This window comes from Bos taurus, chromosome 7 (genome assembly GCF_002263795.3).
Source record: "Bos taurus isolate L1 Dominette 01449 registration number 42190680 breed Hereford chromosome 7, ARS-UCD2.0, whole genome shotgun sequence".
Classification (NCBI taxonomy): Eukaryota; Metazoa; Chordata; class Mammalia; order Artiodactyla; family Bovidae; genus Bos; species Bos taurus.
The window spans coordinates 26596369-26618160 of record NC_037334.1 but is presented as its reverse complement, the minus strand read 5'-3'; the positions used below and the strand labels follow the sequence as shown (position 1 = coordinate 26618160).

At 40.4% G+C, this 21792-nt stretch overlaps 1 protein-coding gene across 2 annotated transcripts in view; it reads left to right on the top strand.

The window, feature by feature from the left end:
- Positions 1 to 21792, top strand: part of MEGF10 (multiple EGF like domains 10) — a 182330-nt gene that overhangs the window by 118641 nt on the left and 41897 nt on the right. For both annotated transcript variants that reach the window (NM_001046451.2, XM_005209094.5), the window contains 5 exon segments: positions 1715 to 1961; positions 3791 to 3911; positions 7858 to 7994; positions 14518 to 14730; positions 21513 to 21687. In NM_001046451.2, coding sequence (NP_001039916.2) covers positions 1715 to 1961; positions 3791 to 3911; positions 7858 to 7994; positions 14518 to 14730; positions 21513 to 21687 — 893 coding nt within the window.

Sequence of the window (21792 nt, the reverse complement as noted above, 5' to 3'; positions counted from 1 at the left end):
TCCTTACTCTTAGGACTGATGAACCAGGGCCTAGTTACAAAGGACTTGTTTACTTTGGGGGACCTTCAGAACAAGATAGATTCCTTTCCAACTGAGATAGCTTGGAGGATTTCAAGAAACACACCATGTAATTTTTTAAAGAATGGATCTTAGATTGAAAGAATTAAAACTGAAAGAAAAAGGAGTGTTGTCCATATCCACAGGCAATAAAAAAAAACTATTCATATGAATAATAGTTAGGCTGAAATCTCATCTTGGAACCATCACCTTATCTTATTTTGTGAAAGAAGATTGTTCTTAGGTAATTGCTTTCTTGATCTGCTTTAGGTTCAATAATTCTTTCTCATTGCTTTTATTTAATTGTGTTAAATTATGTTTATTAAAGTACTAATAAGACTAAAGCCATACTTATTAGAAACAGAATTATTCATTTAAATTTCTTGATATTATGAAATGAAAGGTAGGTTCTAATACTGGGAGATGAATCCTGCAAGTCTAAAAAGTTGTTTTCTGTGTGCCTAGTTTTGTTTTTTTCAATAGTTTATTCTGTATCTGACATTACAAAATTTTTATGAAATGAAATTTTGTTTTATCATAAAGGCAATTTATCCTAGGAACTCTAGGCAGGGTACTTCCTCCCCAGTGATTTTTATAGCATCTAATTAATAAATGGATGACTGACTAGGCAATGCATGTTAAGAGTAGACTTTGCTTATTGTCACCCTTGATAAATTTTAGAATGTTTGCAACTGAAGTCTTTTTCTTCTCTGCTTTTTCCTGCTCGTTGACTTGAATCAAAGCCAGTATTCCTTTCCTTGGGAAATGCACCTTAAAGTTTTTTAAATGCTTTTTTATTGCCTTTATCTTTCCTGGTTTTATCTATCTCTTATCTGTTTATTTGCTGTCCACTTTCAAGTTCCGGCTTGTTATATTTTTAAAATAAGTCAATGACTTAAACATTTTAGTCAGTTTTTTTTTTTTTTTTCCCTGCCTTTTCTGGTTACCTCCCAATCACACATATTTTGACTGATTTATCGTGAAAGCACATCAATTTCCTTTTCAGGAGCTCGGCCCAGGCCCATAGCTAGCAGGATCAGCCCACTCCACAGTGGACTGCATGTGGGTCATTTCTTTATCCCTCTGGTCACTGCGTGAGTCGCTAAGCCGCTGACTGCCATGCTTCTTGCCCGGTTTCCTGTCTCTTGTCAGCTCCTTCCTGCCCCTTCTTCATGCTGTAGGCAGCTGATCTTACTAGAAGACAAATCTCCATTGATCCTCAGTGCTTAAAATCCTTTATTACCAATCCTCTGTCAACTAGATACAATCCAAACTTCTTGATGTGTATAAAACCCTTGCATAAGCTGACCATTCCCACCTGCCTAGTCAGCCTCCTCTTTGCCCACAACTGCTCACACCCTCCCCTAGCCAGTGACTCTGCCCACATCACACACAACACTCCAGGTGTAGGGAGCAGACTGAGCACAGGCCTCAAGCGATGCTTGAGTAATGGAGTGATAGAAAGTGGTCCAGTGCTGAGCACCAGTGAAATATTGCCATAGGTGTGTACCCAAGCCCTGCTGCTCAGTGGAGAAATGGTGATGAAGGGGTCATCCAGCCACTCTCTCCAAGGGGAGAGGAAAGCTGGTACTGAAGAGCTTGCCATTATCCACACCCACACTCTGATGCCCTCCACTGTTTCTTTCCCCAACCTCAGCCTGCGACGGTGATCACTGGGGACCTCACTGCAGCAGCCGGTGCCAGTGCAAAAATGGGGCACTGTGCAACCCCATCACAGGGGCTTGCCACTGCGCTGCGGGCTTCCGGGGCTGGCGCTGTGAGGAGCGCTGTGAGCAGGGCACCTACGGTAATGATTGTCACCAGAGATGCCAGTGCCAGAATGGAGCAACCTGCGATCATGTCACGGGGGAGTGCCGCTGCCCACCTGGATACACTGGAGCCTTGTAAGTGATCGCCACTGGGCAGCAGAGCCCGCCCACCCTCTCTGTTCCTGCTGCCGCCAGCCTCATATTCCTGTACTTCTGTCTCTCTGGCTGCCTAAGGAGTTACTGAGGGGACAGGACTCCAGGCAGTGATGGCCGTTAGGTGCTCCTGCTGTTTGTTGAGCATTAGAGCCCAGTCAGGGTCTTAGAACCAGCTTCCATGCCTTCCTTTGGCAGAGCAGAGATAGAGGGCCTGGATGTTGTGTTGAATATCAATATTTGGGGTTGCTGGGGCAGATTTGGGTTCCACTTTGACACTCCCTCAATTGCATTCATTTCACACTTTGATAATTCCTTCGATTGCATTCATTTTACACTTTTGGCTATTAACGGTCCATGTCGTTCTGCTCTGTGTGGCAGTTAATAAGATGGATAAAAGAGGATGAGTTCAGTGCCTTAGAGAAGGAAATAGATGTTAGAAATAGTTTATGCTCAAAGGTCAGCTGGGTTATTTAATGCTCATAGATATGTATGTGTTGTTTTGTGAATATAAAAGGACTTGTACCACATTCGTGTAGTATATGTGCACATGGTTTAATTCTTTCTGGAAAACATAGAAGCAAGTACTTAATCTCTACTGTGTTGTGCTTAGTTGCTCAGTTGTGTCCGACTCTTGGTGACACCATGAACTGTAGCCCACCAGGCTCCTCTGTCTATGGGGATTCTCCAGGCAAGAATACTAGAGTGGGTTATCATGACCTCCTCCAGGGAATCTTCCCAACCCAGGGATGGAACCCAAGCCTCCTGCATTGGAGGCAGATTCTTTACTGTCTGAGCCACCAGGGAATCTCAAGAATACTGGAGTGGGTAGCCTATACCTTCTCCTGGGGATCTTCCCGACCCAGAAATTGAACTGAGGTCTCCTGCATTGCAGGTGGATTCTTTACCAGCTGAGCGCCCAGGGAAGCCCTTGTCTCTACTACTTTCTTTATTTTGTGGGAAGGGCATTCTTTGGTTTGCTTGTATTAGCAAACAGACTAAGAGGCAGAATTTGTCCAAAAAAGTGAGATTAAAAAAAATCTTGTTCCCTTACTGAGAAAATTTTTACACCTGTAAATCACAGAACTAAAACTTGAAAAAATGTGGCTCATGAGGTAGCTGTTTCCTGCTGACAGAGTTAAGGCTGTAAAGTAAAGCTAAAGAAAAAACTGAATTAGCCAAGAAAGCCCTGATTTTCAGAAAAATGGATGAGCATCTCAGACTATTTAATTGTTAATGTTGCTTTTATGGGTTTTTATCAAGGTCCTAGTTGAATAAGGCTTTGAGAAATTTGGAGCAATTTTATAGGAGCGTAAAAAAGACAAAGGCTTAAAGTAGGAGGTATATTCATATAATATGGAGGAGGTTCATCATTTTGCAGAAGAGAATGCTAAAAATTGAGTACAAGGAATATGTACTAATTAGGTGATGTGAAGATGTTTCATTCTTCTTTGAGATTAGAACAAACACACCAAGTACACTCCCAGTGTAACCCATGGGCTTTTTGAGAGTTGCATGGATAGTCCCTGTAACTAAGAGTGTGTGGCCAGTGAGAGTCATCTCTCTGATAGGACGGATTCTCCTCAAATCGAAATGGTTTCAGTAGAAAATATCCCCCCAAAAGGGAAGGAGTAGGTGACCCCTTGACCCTTCCAGTCAATATGATTGGTGCTCTTGTTGTTAATGAAATGAACAATATTGAACAGAGGAGCTTGTCTATTTTAGGGTCCTGGGTGCTGCTGTGTTTGTGAACCTAAGGGTTGTAGGTTGGGATAAACTATGGTGTCCTTTGTCACATGTTAATCCCTCAGCTGTGAGGATCTTTGTCCCCCTGGCAAGCATGGACCACAGTGTGAGCAGAGATGCCCCTGCCAGAACGGAGGCGTATGTCATCACGTCACTGGAGAGTGCTCTTGTCCTCCTGGTTGGCTGGTAAGCATCCCTCCCCACCTGCCAAAGACCCTTGTTCCAGGATACCTGAGTGAAAATGCATGGGGAGAACTTTAATACAAAAGAATGTCACATCAATGGATAAAAATTTCAAAATTGGAAATATCTGACCATTTCAAAGCAGGAATTTTTTAGTCCAGAGAAGGCAGAAGGTGATTAAATCCTGAACTTGAAGTTTACTGAGGGTTCTCATGGAAAAGTTAGTAGGCCATCTGTCCTGCATCTCCCTTCAGGATATAAAAGGGAAATATCTCGCCTTTCACATGACAACAAAAGCTGTTAATTACTGTAAGTATTCAAATAAGCATTTTCATAATTATGTTATATGGATCATTATTATTCTTTGGGAGCATTATTCTCAACAGGTTAAGTGTTGTGTGAAAAAGTTATTTGGTCTTTGAATCTGGAGACTCATTGAGGTCAATCAAGTTTTCCAAGTATTGAAGAACTCAGAGCCTTTAGTGTAATGATCTGTACCTTACTATACTTCCCAACTTTTGACTATGGTATTCTTTCTTTGTGTAGTATCTCACAGGCTTAATCTTATGTGGAATACCCAATGTCAAAGCTGGTTTACTAGGTAGATTAAAATCAGGCAATAATATTGGCTCATGTTTCTCTGAGTTGGTTTCTGTAAAAGTCTGCTTGAAGACAGGAGAGTGAATGACCAATGTCTGTTTCCTTCGTTAACATACAGAAAACAAAACAGCAGTTTACTTCATGACTACCTTCCATCTCCATGAGCTGTAGTGAAGTTGCTCTTGCAGGGGTACAAGTGATGTAATTACCAGATTCAATAACAATTCCTCCATCTTCATTCTACTTCATTCCTCCAAAGCTTTTGACTCTGTTGCTCATCTACCTCCCTTTCCTAATCTCTTTCTCCACTTCTCCCCTTCTCCTACCTCTCTTATTAAAGATCTCTTTTCCTAATCCCTCTTTTTTTATATACCATTTTATTTCCTGTGTTTCATGCCAGTCTTTCTCTTTTCTCACAATACATCTTTCCTGGAAATCTCATTAAGATCCATTGCTTTAACAATCATCAGCTGATTTTTCTCAGCCTTGACCTTCTCTGACCTGAACACAGATGTGTATTTGTCACTGTGCTGTTAGACTCTCCACCCTAGTTTCACCTAAAGACATGTGTCACTATCTGCCTGAACTATGCCTAGGCTGGAGCCTTAGGAGGCAGACATGGGATTGCCCTTGCTGTAGGAATAGAGCAAAGAAGACTTGGAGTCCACTTCCAGTCAGAATCATGGGAAGTAAGATTGGGTTCAAGATGGTAAGACCACTGGGAGAAGTGAAAAAGAAATGTAAGACCGAAGGCAAGAATTGGAAATAATAAGCAGACAAGACAAGGAAGCAGAGCCTGGAGAAACTCCATGGAGCAATAGAGTCAGTGCAAGGGGGCCTTTTATTGAGTGCCTGATGGTGAGGCAAATAGAGAAGCTATTGAAGAACTACTGACCTGGAAGCAGGCCTGTCAAAGTCAGTGTTCATAGAACCAAATTTGTCATACACCTAAACCTTTCTTAAGGTGATTCTCTTTTTACTTTTTTTTTTGTCTTCATGCAAACCAACACTTGTCTCTTAGTTGCCCAAAGTAGAAATGCTGAAATATCTTTGATTCCTTCTCTTCTTTTATTTCTTATAGTCAGCCTTTTGCAAACACTGGTCATTACTTAGTTCTTGGCAAGGGATGGATTTTGCTGAAGTAGTGGAGTGTCCAGGGAGCTCCATGTTCTTTGGATGAGGAGCCATAGAAAAATTACTTGCAGAATTTTTGTGTAGACATTGTCTGTAGAGTTGCCTCATCTTGAGGTTGAAGCCTTCTTCTTCTTCTGGGTTGGAGTGGTCATGAGGTAGGATGCTGGTGACCATGAGTTTGGACCGTGAGTCCCAGGAGGTGGACATATGGCCCTCTCCATCACCCAAGCAGAGCCTCCCGTATACTCTGCACCCCTACCCTGATGGATGTTTCTTACTGAATGTTTCAGGTTATTTTTCTCTAAGTGCAGCTGAGCTTCCAAGTTACACTTCTCTTTGCAGCATTTTATTTGGGCAGTAATCCTAAGTGCTTTTCATAGGTGGCTATGTATTCCTATTCCACATACACAAGTATATATTTCAACTAATAATGTCCTGTGTGCATACCAAGTCACTTCATTCGTATCGGGCTCTCTGCTACTGTATAGACTGTGGCCCACCAGGCTCCTCTCTCCATGGTTCTCCAGGCATGAATACTTGAGTGGGTTGCCCTGCCCTCCTCCAGGGGATCTTTCAGACCCAGGGGTCAAACCCATGTATCCTGTATCTCCTGCATTGGCAGGAGGGTTCTTTCTTTCTTTTTTTTTTTGTTTTTGGCAGGCAGCTTCTTTAGCACTAGAGCCACCTGGGAAGTCCAATAATATTCTACTTAAAGCTATTGACTCACATTAATCTTTCTTTGCAAACAGTATTTCAACAGCATCTCTAAAGCTTATGTGGGACCATTACAAAATGTAAGTAGTTCCTGAGAGAGTGAGAATTTTCACCAGAACCCTGGCTTACCATGGATTGACCCTTGGCATATTTATTTCATCTAGTCATGTTAATATGTTGTGCTAGAATGAGGGGTTAGAGCTATTTTTATATATGTCTCCCTCATCATATTGTGAGCTAATTAAAGGTTGTGACTTTATCTTTGATTCTCAGAGCTTAGCACGATGCCTGGCACATAGATGATTCTCACTTAAGCACTGATTTGAATCATCTCTCAAAGGCTTTTTCAGTTCCAAGATTCTGGAAGAACTTTTCTCATTGGTAGATAGCTAGAAACCACCAGAGGAGACTTAATTAGCACACCAACTGCCTTTGTGGGTAGCCAGAAGTTAGAGGAAATGCATTTTCTTATGCTATCCAGAATAAACATTTACAAAACCATCTGGTGTTCGCCAGCCTCCAATTTCAGAGTGCCCACAGTCTGTCTTTTTTTATAGAGAAGGAGGACAAAGCAACAGCTTCCAACAGTTAAAAACATTGTAAAAATCCCTGTTATTTGGGGTTATTTTGTTTGATGTAATAGTAACTCCAATACATGATAAACTACAAAGCCAAGTTATGTAGCCAAAGGAAGTAGAAAATAGTAGAGTATTCCATTGACTTATTGGTAAAGTATCTTATGCTTCTCTACATAGGGCTGGAATAAATATGACAATATCTGACAAGACAGACAGCCTCTAGGGTGAGAAGATGTGTCCAAGTTACTCTCTTGATTCCTCTCCCAGGAAATTAGTTTTCCTATTGATCTTGGCCCAGCAATGTTTGTTGAACCTGCTGAAAAGTAAAAGTGTCTTTTCTTCCAAAATAAAATGTCTAGAATTGTTTCTGTTGAAGTATTTCTTAGGCAATGTTAATGTTAATTCAGATACACAAAATGTCCATCCTTTTTCTAATGCTTGCTTATAAGAAATATAACCAACGATAAGGTGTATTTTCTCTAGAACATATGGTAAAGTATTTGAATATTCCATTTGGGCCAGATGTTATCATTTATGTAATGGATGCTCAATAAGTGCTGTTCACTTACTGTACATGTAAGACACAGGAAGAACACTTAGGAGGATTTCTAAATTCCTTAGGTTCCCATAATCATTTGAGGTGACTGTATTTTTTTTTTTTAACATAGGTATCTCTTATGATTACTATGCTGCCACCTATGCATGTATCTTGAGATTTAGGCTTACTAAGAAAATAAGTCAATTTAGAATTTCTAACATCTTTGAGGTGATAAACAGTTTATGTGTTCTAAAATCTCCTTTGTCTAATCTTTGTGCAGCCCCGTTCCCATACCCTGCCTTTCCTCTCTTTTCTCCCTTCTCTCTCTCTTTGACCCTTCCCCGACTGGAGGCCCATCTAATTTTCCAAGTCTCTTTGAATGCAGGGCACAGTGTGTGGTCAGCCTTGCCCCGAGGGTCGCTTTGGAAAGAACTGTTCGCAAGAATGTCAGTGCCATAATGGAGGGACCTGCGATGCTGCCACAGGCCAATGTCACTGCAGTCCCGGCTACACAGGGGAAAGGTAAGGGCAGCCGTGTGCCTCTCTGACTATTGCATGGAAGCGAAGCTGGGAAGGTCCAGGGAGCACATTTACGACCATTTGTCTGTGACTATTCTATAATCTTCCCAGAAGCATCTCTAAGGTATCAGTGTATTTGACAGATTCCTTCCCAACTCAGTGCATAGCAACTGGACCGCTGACAACAATGGTGAATTGAAGATGCAGAGAAAGCATTTTTTTTTTAAATGAGAAAATATCAGAAACCCATGATGGATCAGTTCTACACAGTTAAGTGATTAGGGCAGCCACTTCAAACCCCAACACTTCTAACATTTTAAAGATTTCTGGATAGATTTATTATCTTTAAAAAATATGTCAGGCATAAAGTTACCTTCCTATGACACTGTGTACTCTTAAGAATATGTGTCGTTTCACTGTGTGGTGGTGATAGGAGTAAGACCCAGTGGGACTTACAGGTCTCTCCTGATGCTTGTGTGGAGTGTGGTTTTATATCCACAGCTTGTCCGTTTTGTGTGTTAGGTGGTAAGGTGTTACCCAGAGTGCTTTGTTCAGCCTACAGCTTCTAATTTGCTCTTTAATCCATTGTATCCTGAAAGATTTGATAACCAAGCTTGTTAGCTGTGCCTGTAAAATTAGAGAAAGAGGCTTGAGAGGCAGAAAAGTATACAAACAAAGAATTTGAAACCTCTGTCCTTGGAAATATGCTCATCTATAATGTTCAAACAATAATTGTACTTTCTTCTAGGGTTGTTGTTAAGAATTAAATGAGTACATTAACGCTTTTAGAACAGTGCTAAATCTTCCAAATATTAGCTATTATTGTAGTTGAGTGATTCTATGAACTGTATAAATACTAGTGATTATTAACTTGAATGATATCTAGAAACTGTATAAATATTAGCTATCATTATTTTTTATATCTGTGAATTAAAAATTCCTTTAACCTTCCTCTCTAATTTTTTTATTTCTAAAATTCTGGTCTATGACTTTTGATAAGTTACTGTAGGGTGTTTTCCCCCTCCAATTTAGGCTTCACACTTTCTTAGGAAATTTATTTATAAGTATTTTATAGTTTTTGAAGAATCCCATTTAAGTTTTAATTGGATATTTCTGGATAAAGAAAGTCTTGCCTTTGAATATTTATTTTTTATTTAGTCACTCTACCAAACTTCTTATTTAATTCTCATGTTATTTTTAGCAAACCCTAAGGTTATTTTATTATCTACAGATAAAGATAAATTAGTCTCTTCTTTTCAGTGTTTGTAATGTGTCATTTACTTGAGTGATTGCATTAATTTAAACTTATAAATAGTACAGTGGAATAGTGAAAGTTGCTCAGTGGTGTCTGACTCTTTGCGACCACATGGACTATACAGTCCATGGAATTCTCCAGGCCAGAATACCGGAGTGGGTAGCCTTTCCCTTCTCCAAGGGATCTTCCCAACCCAGGGATCTAACCCAGGTCCTTTGTATTGCAGGCAGATTCTTTACCAGCTGAGCCACAAGGGAAGCCCAAGAATACTGAAGTGGGTAGCCTATCCCTTCTCCAGCAGATCTTCCTGACCCAGAAATCAAACCAGGGTCTCCTGCATTGCAGGTGGATTCTTTACCAACTGAGCTATGAGGGAAGCCCAAACTTCTAAATGAATGTTGACAAATATAGATAAAAGTGGGAATTCCTATCTTCTTCCTAATTTTATTGAAAATGGCTCCAGTATAGTTTCCTGTTTGTTACTGGTTTCTAGTAGATGATCTTTTTCATCTTTGAGTAGTTTTTTAAAAATCCCTGTTTTTGTTAGAAACTTTTTAAGTAATATCTGTTTAGTTTCATTAATACAATTGTGTATTTTCCTTAATTTTTGATGTTATGAATTACTGGCACCTTTAGCACATGGTTTCTATAACATGTAATTGGGGTACTCAGAAAGTTTTTGTGCCCTGCTTCCTGGTTTATGATTGTATTTTGGAAAATGAGGTTGTTAGATGAATTCTGGATCCATGTTGTATTAAAGTCTTAATATAAAAAGATGAATCAGGGCAAGAGAGGCATGGGACCAAGCAGAACCCTAAGTAATAACTCTGTGTAATATTTTTGGACACTAAAAATTTAAATATAATAGTTTTCTTGCCCTGTCTGGATTTGTCTCAAATTCAAGGAACATAAAATCAGCAAACATACAGGCAGGCTTATACTCATTTAGAACACAGGGAAAGGGGATAACAGCTAATTTTCAGGTGAATTTTTGATTTAAGGCCAGGCAGGCAAAGAGCCAGAGTAAGAGAGGAAAGTGAAGAAGGAACTTGCTTCTTAACTTGTTTTTATAACAGTTGTGGTTTTTTTTTTGATGAACTGATGACATGACTCCTGTTTCCAATTCTTCTCTGATACACGGAAACACACATACTCACAACACAATGACATCAAGCACATTTGTCAGCGTGAAAGAAACAGTGGTTATGCAACCATTTGTGGCAGGAGGTGTGGGGAAAGCAGTCCGAGGGCCAAGGGTCCTTGCCCTTTCCCCTGTTTTGAGAAGTCAGCGAAACATGACCCCTGAGGTCAGGCCAGAGGGGAGCAGGTACCACCACAGGCAGCTGGCCCAGAGTGCGCCCCGGATGTGGGGATGGCTCTCCCAGCCAGAGAGGACGCAGAACAAACGAAACAGGCACCTCGTAGGCAGACAGAGCAGCTCGTGGGCTGCCCACATAATAGGCTGTAGGGTTTGTGGGATGGTTTCAGAGGACGGTGTGGTGAGGAAGGGTCATGTGGCACAGCCGAGTATGATGGCTCTCAGATCCTCACAGCACTCCTTCTGAAGGGGCTGAAAGAGTGTTCTTAATGCTGATGGGTTGTCGTGGCATCACTGCACTGGGGCTTTTGATGGCCTAGCGTGGGTCCATGTACATGATTGTTGCCTCTTACGTGTTAGCTGGGTGGAGAGGTCTGTGGATATATCATGCACTCTGTTAAAGGAAAGCCCCAGAATGTTACGCTATGCTGTGCTCTGAACCACCCTCACAGTGAAGAAGAATGTGGGCCAAGGGAGGGGAAGTCCAGAGTTATAGACAGGAATTGGGGGGATGCAGAACTGGTCTTCAACAGAGGCAGTCTTTTCTGCTTCCAGTATGGAGGAAAAGCTGACTCTTTCCCAGTGTTCTTTATATAAATATTTTCCCAAGAGCAGCGGTTTCAGGGGTTTGAAAGGCAGGCAGCCGATCTATTGATCCCAGTCTGATGAGGAATGTGATTCTTTCACAGTAAATCATGGTTTGGCCCAATTATTCTGGTCATTCTGGAAGGTCATACGTAAAAGGACAAAGGAGAAAATGGGACATGGCACCCCTTCCATGCTAACGCACTTTCTTTTCTATAAGTTCACAGTGAGATGCAATAAGATAATCAAAATGATAGTCAAACAAGTCTGTGACCCTCATTGGTTTGGGCATTAGTGTCATGTCTTACCAGATTATCACAGCTTAATGTGTGTCCGTTTTTCCAAACTCCAGGGTATTATTTTAAAAAATCTAAAAAAAAGTAAAATAAAATAGGAACATCATATTTTCATATTTCTACTGTGGCCAGTATTTATTGCTGTATTTTTATCTTCCTCTGGGAACACATGTATACCTGTGGCGGATTCATTTTGATATTTGGCAAAACTAATACAATTATGTAAAGTTTAAAAATAAAATAAAATTGGAAGAATTAAAAAAAAAAAGAAAAAAAAAAGAAAGAAAGTATTTCCTCTTTTAGTGACTTCTAAGATTACTTTTCTTATTCCACATGAGGCCACAAAAGCAACACTGAGGGCATAAAACTTGTTGGGAAATGATGCTTCTTTCAGAAAAATGAGCCCAAAAGGGAGGTAAGACTGCTTGACAAAGATTTTTAATTCAGCCAATGAGAAGGGTGTAATCTACTTCACCACTGTGTTTATTCTCAAGATGGAAAAGATCTACTTCTAGAAAGATATCCTACCACTTTGGTGTGGTAGGTGGCAACTAACAGGATTCCTCTTACAAGCGCAACACTGATGGAAAAGAAGCAGGATGGTGAACCAAGCTTTACCGACTACTTTCGTAAGAAAAATTAGAATGGCTTTTTGCCGTTTAAAACACAAACTTAGTAGTGTGTTTAATTATAGGTTTAGAAAGGTAAATCTGGGTCATGCCCAGCTATTATGGATTTTGTTTGCTCAGAGAGAAGGAAGTCTCTGCCAAGATAGGATAGAATAGTCACACGCTCCCCTGTCTTTGGTGGCAGACGTTTTCCCGTGCTTCCCATTACTCTCCTGTTCCCCATTTTTAGAGCTGTGCTTTTCTCCAAGTTAAAATCCTGGAGTCCAAAATGTAGCATTTGGGTTTCTTTTAGTAATATGATTTACCTTAAGCATAACTTTTTCTTTTTTTCTGGTATTGCCTTGCAAGGACAGACAGGTTGCCAAACCGTCTTGCCAACCTTTGGCGGAGCCATGAAGAGGCCCGATGATTGACCGACAGCATTTCTTCCTCCAAAGTTTACATTTTGGGGAGTAAACTAAGTGACTTGGCTTAGTAAAGCTGCTTAGAAGTTAAAAATAGAGTGCCTTTAAAAAACACTCTGGTCTAAAAATAGGTATACTCCTGTGTAACTTTGCAACACACATCTGATTTTATGCTAAATGAACTTAGTTCAATTACTCCAGAACTCTAGTGCATTGTTGAGTGAGTGATTTGAAGACTTTGCCTATTGAAAAAAAGTCTACAGTCTGTGAAACCAAATTTGCAAGAGTCCCTTTTCCCTAAATATGTCAGAGCCAGAGTTAACCAGAAAAATATCAGAGTTCTCAAGATTTATCCTCTGCTCTAAACTAGAATCCTATCCAGCCCTGGTATTGTTAGTCCCCACACCCTATCATTAAAAATATGCAAAGCCTTGTGGAAAATGTTTGCTTTTCAGCCCCTTTCCTGTTGCTTTGAAGTCTGCTTGGATTCATTATCGTGCACTTGCTGCTTGCCTTGTACCCATCTGAAAAAATGCAGTGCTGACCTACATTTTTGACTCTGGGTCTGGCATGACTTGAGAGCCACATGGGAAGTGGCTGCTGAGACTCACAAAGAGTACTCTGCTTGTGGCAGCACTCTGGCTAAGCAAGACTCCGGCTGCCTTTCCCTTGGCAGAAAGCACTCCTTCTGCTGCAGAAAATCCTATCAAGTCACCTTGCCTGGTCAGAAAGAAAAAGCTGGCCCAATAGCAGGGCATACGCTCCATGGAGCCATGAGGATTTTCTCTTCTTGAGTCCCTCCAGCAACTCGGCTTCCCACCCGATCTGACTTACCCACAGCATATCCTCATGCCACAATCTAAGGCCATTTTTTAAAAGAAAATAAGGTGGATTTTTGAGATATGATTTTTTTTCCCCTTGCTGTTTGGTAGCCCTTCTTCCCAAAAGGACAAAACCCCACTTAATAAAAATGTTGTGTTCAGGGAACTCACAGTCTCTCTACCGCCTCCTGGCAGGAGTTCCCCAGGTTGAAATTGAGGACACCTGATTTCAACAGCTCAGATTTTCCCGAAGTCCTCCCAAAGGAGGACTCCCAAAACTTTCTGAATAAGGAGCAGTTATTGCCATTCAGCTTTGAAAAGATAGACACGTTGCTGAGGTTAAAAATTAACATCAACATAAAAGCCAAGAGAATTAACATTTTGTTTCGAATTTGCTCCAAAGTTTTCACTTTGAAATGGGGAAAGCATGTATTTTATTTAAGAATAGTTAATTTACAATGTTGTGTTAGTTTCAAGTGAACAACAAAGTGATGCAGTTATACATACATATTCTTTTTCAGATTCTTTTCCATTTTAGGTTATTAAAAGATACTGAGTATAGTTCCCCATGCTGTATATAGTAGGTCCTGTTGTTTACATATATTGAATATAGTAGTGTGTATCTGTTAACACCAAACTCCTAATTTATCTCCCTCTACCCACGACCCACTTTGGTAACCATAAGTTTGTTTTTTGTGTGTATGAGTCAGTTCCTGTTTTGTAAATAAATTCATTTATGTCATTTGTTTAGATTCCATATGTAGGTGGTATTATATGATGTTTGTCTTTCTCTGACTTACTTTACTCAACATGATGATATCCAGGTCCATCCATGTTTGCTGCAAATGGCATTATTTCATTTTTTGAGAGAGAGCATATGTTTTAATCCTCTAATAATGGGCTGGGGCTCACACTTGGGCAATTCATTTTCTCTCTTTCCTGGTATCTACTAAAGGGCTATGTATACCTTTAGCAAGGACTAGGTATAAAACATGCTTCCCATCCCAAATTCATATTTTGTTTTTGATTTTACTATTTCTTTAAACAGGTTATATGACTGTTACCATTATAATTTTTCTTAATGCTTTTCATATCTGTGGTGGGACAATCACTAAGTAAATATGAAATCCAAAAAGGATCTAAGTGTGTTATACAACAAAACGTGTTTATTTTCACAAGGCACTGACTAATCTTACACTCCCATCTCCTGCATGACAGGTGCCAGGATGAGTGTCCCGTTGGCACCTACGGAGTTCACTGTGCGGAGACCTGCCAGTGTATCAATGGAGGAAAGTGTTACCATGTGAGTGGCTCCTGCCTCTGCGAAGCAGGTTTTTCTGGTGACCGCTGTGAAGCGCGCCTGTGTCCAGAAGGACTCTATGGCATCAGATGTGACAAGCGGTGTCCCTGCCATGTGGACAACACTCTCAGGTGAGGGTCAGCTGCCCCTGGAGTGATGTGTTCTGTTAAAGTTTTCACTACAGGATCCCTGATGATTCAGGTGGTAAAGAATCCACCTGCAATGCAAGAGACTCAGGTTCGATCCTTGGGTTAGGATGATCTCCTGGAGGAGGAAATGGCAACCCACTCCAATATTCTTGCCTGGAGAATTTCATGGACAGAGCAGCCTATCAGGCTACAGTCCATGGGGTCACAAACAGTCGGACACGACTGAGTGACTAACACACACTATCCACTATTTAGAAGGAGGGATCGGCAGAGATATTCCCATCCTGAGACCCTTCCTGCCTCTGGATCATCCTGGGCAGGAACCACTCAGTATATGGAAGACTTTTATACCCAGTGGTCCAAGTCGAAAGTGCTGAAGTTGTTATGGCTGTGGATATGAAATCCTATTCTCTGTTAATGACCACTGGAAAAAATTAAACTTGCTGAGGTTAGTACAATGTTTCCCTAAGAGAGGGATTCTGTGACATTCCCTTAGCAGCCAAGACGCAATGAGAGACATAGGTTAAGCCCAGTTGGGTATGTATAACCATCACAGAATGATTCTCATGGCGGCCTCTTTACTCAAAGTCTGTATAGGCAGGAAGTGTGGAAGTTTTGAGAAAGTGCTTCACTTGTGGTTGTCACATGTGAGATGTGTGTTCAGAACTGATTACTTGAACACAGAACTCACAGGGGTCTTTTAAAGGCGCAAAAATCTCTTGAAGAACTTAAGAACAGGAAACCAAAATCCCACCCACTTTACTGTACTTTGTCTGCCCCTGAAAATGTCTTTCCAACCATTTCTTCCTCTGCCTCCCCCAAGGACCAGATACACATCACTTAGAATTCTGGGCCTCGCTTACATACTGCTGGAAAAGTTGAGTTTGACTATAATGTGGTACATTATATAGCAGTTTGGATAATACCAGGATTACTTTTATTTGCATTCAGCACAACTGTTACTTCATTTATGCTTCTGAAAGATAACTTGTGGTCACATTAAATCTCAAATGCACTAAAGTTAAAAGTAAATAGAAGGCTGTGGTTGGTCTCTTCTTTAAACCATTGTTGGGAGCAAAAAAAAAAAAAAGACTTTGCAGTGTGTGCATGCACTGAAATACATTTTAGTGGGCATATTAAAGAAGTGCATTCTTAATGTGTCTCCAGCAGTTAGCAAGCTTCTTTAGTCAATTTCTGGCCTTCTTCATTGGGAAATATCACCATCTTTACAGGACAGGTTAAATAAACATTTGGGAGAGTAAAAATGAATAGTCTCTACAGGATTTTGGTTGTTTTTCAACTCTCCAGCGTTGAATTTTGGCTGCCTTTCCTGCAATGTAAGGTTTGTCCCAACGAAAGGTAATTCTCATTAGAAATAGCTAAGGATTTTTTAATGCCAGTGTGCTCTTTCATTGAATGTAGATACAGTCTGAAATCAAATAGATTAATAAACCTATACAAAGGATCTCTGCTTTGAGAAGAATTGGAGAAGCAGAGGAAATGTTGATTTTGCTGAAATTAGTTATCATAATAGTAGATGCAGGGTACAAGTTGACAGTTATTTGATTGATGTCAATACTGTATAACTTTGACATAGGTCATGTGTACCTAAACACATATGCTTTAACAAAGAAGTAAATGAACTTATTTGTTAGGTACATAGATCAAAAGAACACTAAAATCTGTCTAATAATATAACAGATAATCAGAAGATCAAAGACCGTTAGCCTATGAAGTGCTTCCCTAAATAATAAAAGCTATTTTAAAAGATTAACTTGTACAAATTCCTATTAAAACCAATTGACAATTGATTATATGACTCTTGTCTTCTTGAATTCATAGTTGGAGCCACCCTTCTACTCTTAAATCTAGGACTTCTATGTAAAATTCCTGAAAACACAAAGTTCCTTTGAACCAAAAGGCATAGTATCTTTGTATTAATTCAAAGTTTAGCCTACATTTAGTCAGACAAGAGTATAGCTTGCTATTGCATAATACATGATGTCTATCCTAAAATCCTTTGTTATAAATAATGAGATAACTAATGAAATGAGAACTATTAATTTATAGTATCTTTAGGTAAATTTTGAGTTCTATGAATGTTCACGTATTGACATATATGGAAGCCATATATTTGAGTAAGGGTTTGTATCAGTTAGTTTTGCTGTATAAAACAACAACAACAAAAAAGCCTATCCCAAACTTAGGGATTTAAAACAACATTTATTTATTAGCTGATGATTTCTTGCTTGACTCCTTGGGTTGGGCTCAGCTTGGTGGTTCTTCTGGTGGTCTGTGTGTATTCAGTTGGCAGATCAACTAGAGGCTGGAATTCCTGTGTTGCTCACATGTCTAGCATTTGGCTGAGTGATGGGAGTGACTGAGCCATATGTCCCCAGTAATCTAGCACATTAGCCTGAGCTTCTGTACATGGTAACTGGCTTCTCAACAACTGTAAGAGACAGGGCAAGCCCCAACATGCAAATGCTTTTCAAACCTTTGGTTATACCACATTTGCTAATGTCTCTCCAGACAGAGAAGGCATCATAACCAAGTCCAGCTTCCTTATACTCTACCTCTTAGGGGGTGGAGTTACAATGCATCTGTAACCATTTTTATTTTTCAAGCTATCATAAGGTTGAAATGAATTTAAATATATTTATAAGTGATGTTAGTATTTTGAATTACAGTACTATTATAGAGCCTAAGGGCATTCTCTGTGACCAGGAATTCTTAAAACTGACTTTTGTAGTGGAAATAATTTTGAATAGGAAAACAAAGTTCAAGATTCACTGAGATTCCACATGAGATATGTATATTAGCTCTTGTTAATAAGGACATTTAATAGCTGTGGGCAATCAGGATGTGCATACTTGCAAATGCCACCTAATTGTCATATATTTGAGCATTAATAATATCTAAGGAAATGAATACAAGGAAGTTCAGTGACTCTTTCTATTTTTGCCAACATTATATTGGATACCTGTAATAATTGAACTGTTAAGTTGAAAACTTTACTAGAATGTTTTAATCTAGTTATATATATAAATGTATAAAATGGTAGGTATTCCTATCTGTGTATAATCTAATTTCCATATTACACAAAGCAATCTGTTGTTTAGAAAGAAATCAGGTAGGAGGATATTGCCCTTCCACCTCCACTCTGCTCCTCTAACAACGACACGTAAATCTCATTACCAATTAAGCTGCCTGCATGAGAGCCCATCAAATGCCTCCAAAGTGCTCTAGTTTCCTACATGTAATTACAAATTGCAGAATACTAATTTTGGTGTCAATCAATCTGAGAACCAGTGTGCTGCACTAATACTCACCGGGGGGCATTGAATATCAATTTCTCTGTCTGCCTCTAGCTTAGGTCAATTCCCTATCCCTGAATTGTCTATTCTGTTTAACATTTATATCTATACCATGTATGTTGTTTTTGGACTTTTATTATTGAGTAACATTTCCTACCAAAATATGTCCTTTTTAAAAATAGTATCTATCTTAAGGTAAGCTACTTTAACCAGTTCACCATTTGGAATATTTCTTTTTTGTAATATGTAGGGCCTTGCTAAAATAAATTAAATTTGTCCCTGCTTTTTGCACAATTTAGGCTTCTATTGGTCCTAATAATAACCCTTTTATCTGTGCAAAATCCTAAGTTTTAACAATTCCTTTTCATATCTAGCCCTCCTATCAGACTGCTATCAAATTTCCTTTTCCTTTGGTGTGGAGACAAAGAAAGAAATCGGGGTTCAAGTTTGATTCTGCCATTACCTGCGCGAGACTTGGAATAATTAGTACCTCTTTCCAGGTCTCTGTTCCCTCATTTAAAAAATAGAGTCATACCTAACGTTGTGAGCATTAAATGAAATCATCCACAGGGATTGCTTAGCATGGTGTTAGCATACATTCAGCGCTGGTCTGTACATCCGCTTGCAGTGTCATCATAAATGTCACTTAAATGACTGTTCCCTGCAATTAATGGTGATTCCTTTTAAGCTATAAAGTTGAGATTTTAAAAACTAATTTTAGGGGACATCTGGCCTTTGTATACAGACATACAGACTATATTTTAACAAGGCTGGATGATTTGGAGAGATCAGGGGAGGCAGATTCTGCGCCCTGCCCCCCACCCCGCCGACACACACAATCAACTCTGATGTTTTCACCTGTTCACTCAATCTGTGTTTACCATGGGCCTACTGTATGATAACGAAACACAATTCTCATTCTTCTGGAGCTCGAAGCCTAGAGGGGAAGGGAGACAAGGGAAGGACTGTAAGAATAAGCATAAGATTACAGATCTTGACAAGTGAGATGAGCAGAGGGCAATGAAAGAGAATAACAGGAGATTCCTAACTGAAATGTGCTTGGTCGGGGAAGGCCTATCTAAGGAAGAGAGATTTAAACTGGGCCTGGAAGGATAAGATTGAGAGATGGAGGCCAGGAGTTGGGAGATGGCATTCCTGGCACATGAAATAGCCCATGTGAAGCCCTTAACTTTGAAAAAGTTCAATGCTTTTACAAAATAAAAGAAATCTATTGCAGTTGAACATAGTAATAAAGAAAGAGAATAATGATGAAAGAAAAGATTGAAAAGTAAGCAGTGACCAGTTGATGAAGGCCTGTGGGCTGGGGTTCAGTTCAATTCAGTTGCTCAGTCATGTCCAACTCATTGCAACCTCATGCACTGCAGCACGCCAGGCTTCCCTGTCCATCACCAGCTCCTAAGGTCATCATTTATCCGATGTCTCAGATATATGTCTCAGAACTGTTTGGTTTAGGTCTGTTGTCCCAATGTAATTATTAGTAACTTTCTCTTCATTCTTAAAAATGCCTTGGTTTAGACAGTAAATAATTTTCACTCTAGCTATATTAAACAGTATGCATTTTACTCTGAGTGTAGGCTTCTAAGGGAGCCTTTGAAGAATTTTAAGGAAGGTGATACCATATGATCTGTTTTTTAGTTGATGATTCATGAGTGAACACAGGGAGGAAGATTGAAAAGCTCTTCAGGAGTGGAGCAGACAGATGCCCTTGCCTTGGAGTAGGATGGTGACTCTGAAGATGGAGAGATATGGATAGAGTCAAGATATATTGTGGAGTTAGAATGGTTAGGTCCTAGTGATGAAGGCAATATAGGAGGTGAGAGAGAGAGTTATTAAGAATAACTGAGGTTTTTAACTTAAACTACTGAGTGGCTGGTTGGTTCCATTGCTTTTGTGGAAAGAGGGCTTCCCTAGTGGCTCAGATGGTAAAGTGTCTGTCTGCAATGCAGGAGACCCGGGTTTGATCCCTGGGTTGGGAAGGTCCCCTGGAGAAGGAAATGGCAGCCCACTCCAGTATTCTTGCCTGGAAAATCCCACGGACCCGGAGCCTGGTAGGCTACTGTCCATGGGGTTGCAAAGAGTCGGACACGACTGAGTGACTTCACTTTCACTTTCAATGGAGAGGAAACACTGAGTGAGGAATGAAGAAAGGGGAGAGCCAGGGCTCCATGTTTAATGGGTTAAGTTTGAGAAGCCATGGAGATGTTGGGTGTTTTGCCCAATGATAAATACCAGATAGATACATCTCAGCAATTCTAAGAAGATTTGAGATTCAGACCTTGTTTTTGGAATCCAAATCTTCTGTACCCAAGAAACCATCTTATATATAGGGTTGTGCTTGGATATTCCTTCATTCCATGTTTCCCGAGTCATGCTTGTGATGGAAGCCTAAGCCTTTGTTTATGGGCACTTGGTTGCAACAGGGGTCCAAAAGCATATTTAAATAAATTTCTGAAAATGAGTAGCAAGCTATCTAACCCACAGCCAATTTCTTTAAGAAAAAGATAGGAAATGAGATAAGGTGTGGCGAGACCCTCATTTGACAGATTAGGATGTCAGGCCCAGGGAGGTTATGTGCTTTCACTGTGGTTGGCCAGGCTGTGGGAGAGCTGGAATTTACAGCCTCAGTCCTTATCCCTTCCAGGTCATGGTTCTTTGCAGAAAATCTGTGAACAGTCCTCTGGTGAGAGGTCATTTAGCAGATGTCTAGATGAGACAGTGGGTTTTGTTACGGCCCAAGTTAAGGGGAGGGTTTTATCTCCATTAGGGGAGGAAGACCATCTTCAACAGTCTTCCAGTTGTGAGCAGAGCTGGTTTGATTGTTCAGATTTTCCTTTGGCGAGAAGCACATGTGTTTTGAGCCATACAGAGCACCCTATTGTGTGAGCCTCGTTAACCCGTGCCTCAGCACAGCTGATGTGTCCATTTGCTGTGGAATGACAGCTGGCTGCCTGGCCCATCAATGTGGCTGCCGTTTCAGGTAGAGACAGCTGCTCCGCCACCAGGTATGGGGACCTGAGAGAAGTAGGCTAGGCTGGAAAGTCACTGCTTCTGGGGTTCCTTGGACATGACCCTTGCTAACTGACTTGGTGGTGTTCGTTGGATGGAGTTCTTCAGATCGTCTTATCTAGTTGACCTCTTATTGTATTAGTGCTTTCACTTGACAAAAATTAAAATGAGTTTCAGACAAAGGGACACAGTTACAAGAGTCATCCTGCTAGAGCATGATGCTGATTTCATGCAACATTTGTGGTACCAGTCAGGTTTCAGCCGATTAATTAAACCATATCAAGCCTGAGAATGAAGTTTAAATTGTTATGTATGGAATTACCAACACATTTCGTGATCATGGCTAGAGCAACATTTGTACAAGCCTTGGGTGTCATGTTTACCCATGAGTGACTTGCTCTTTTCATCCACATCCCTCAGCTGTCACCCCATGTCTGGAGAGTGTGCCTGCAAGCCAGGCTGGTCGGGACTCTACTGTAATGAGACGTGTTCTCCTGGATTCTATGGGGAAGCTTGCCAACAGATCTGCAGCTGCCAGAATGGGGCTGACTGTGACAGCGTGACAGGAAAGTGCATCTGTGCCCCAGGATTCAAAGTGAGTGGCTTGGGCTACTTCCAGAGAAGGAGGAGAGGAGGGGTGCAGCTTGGAGCATATCGATACCATGATTTATATGACCTTTCTCTGAAGTCCAGTGAATGT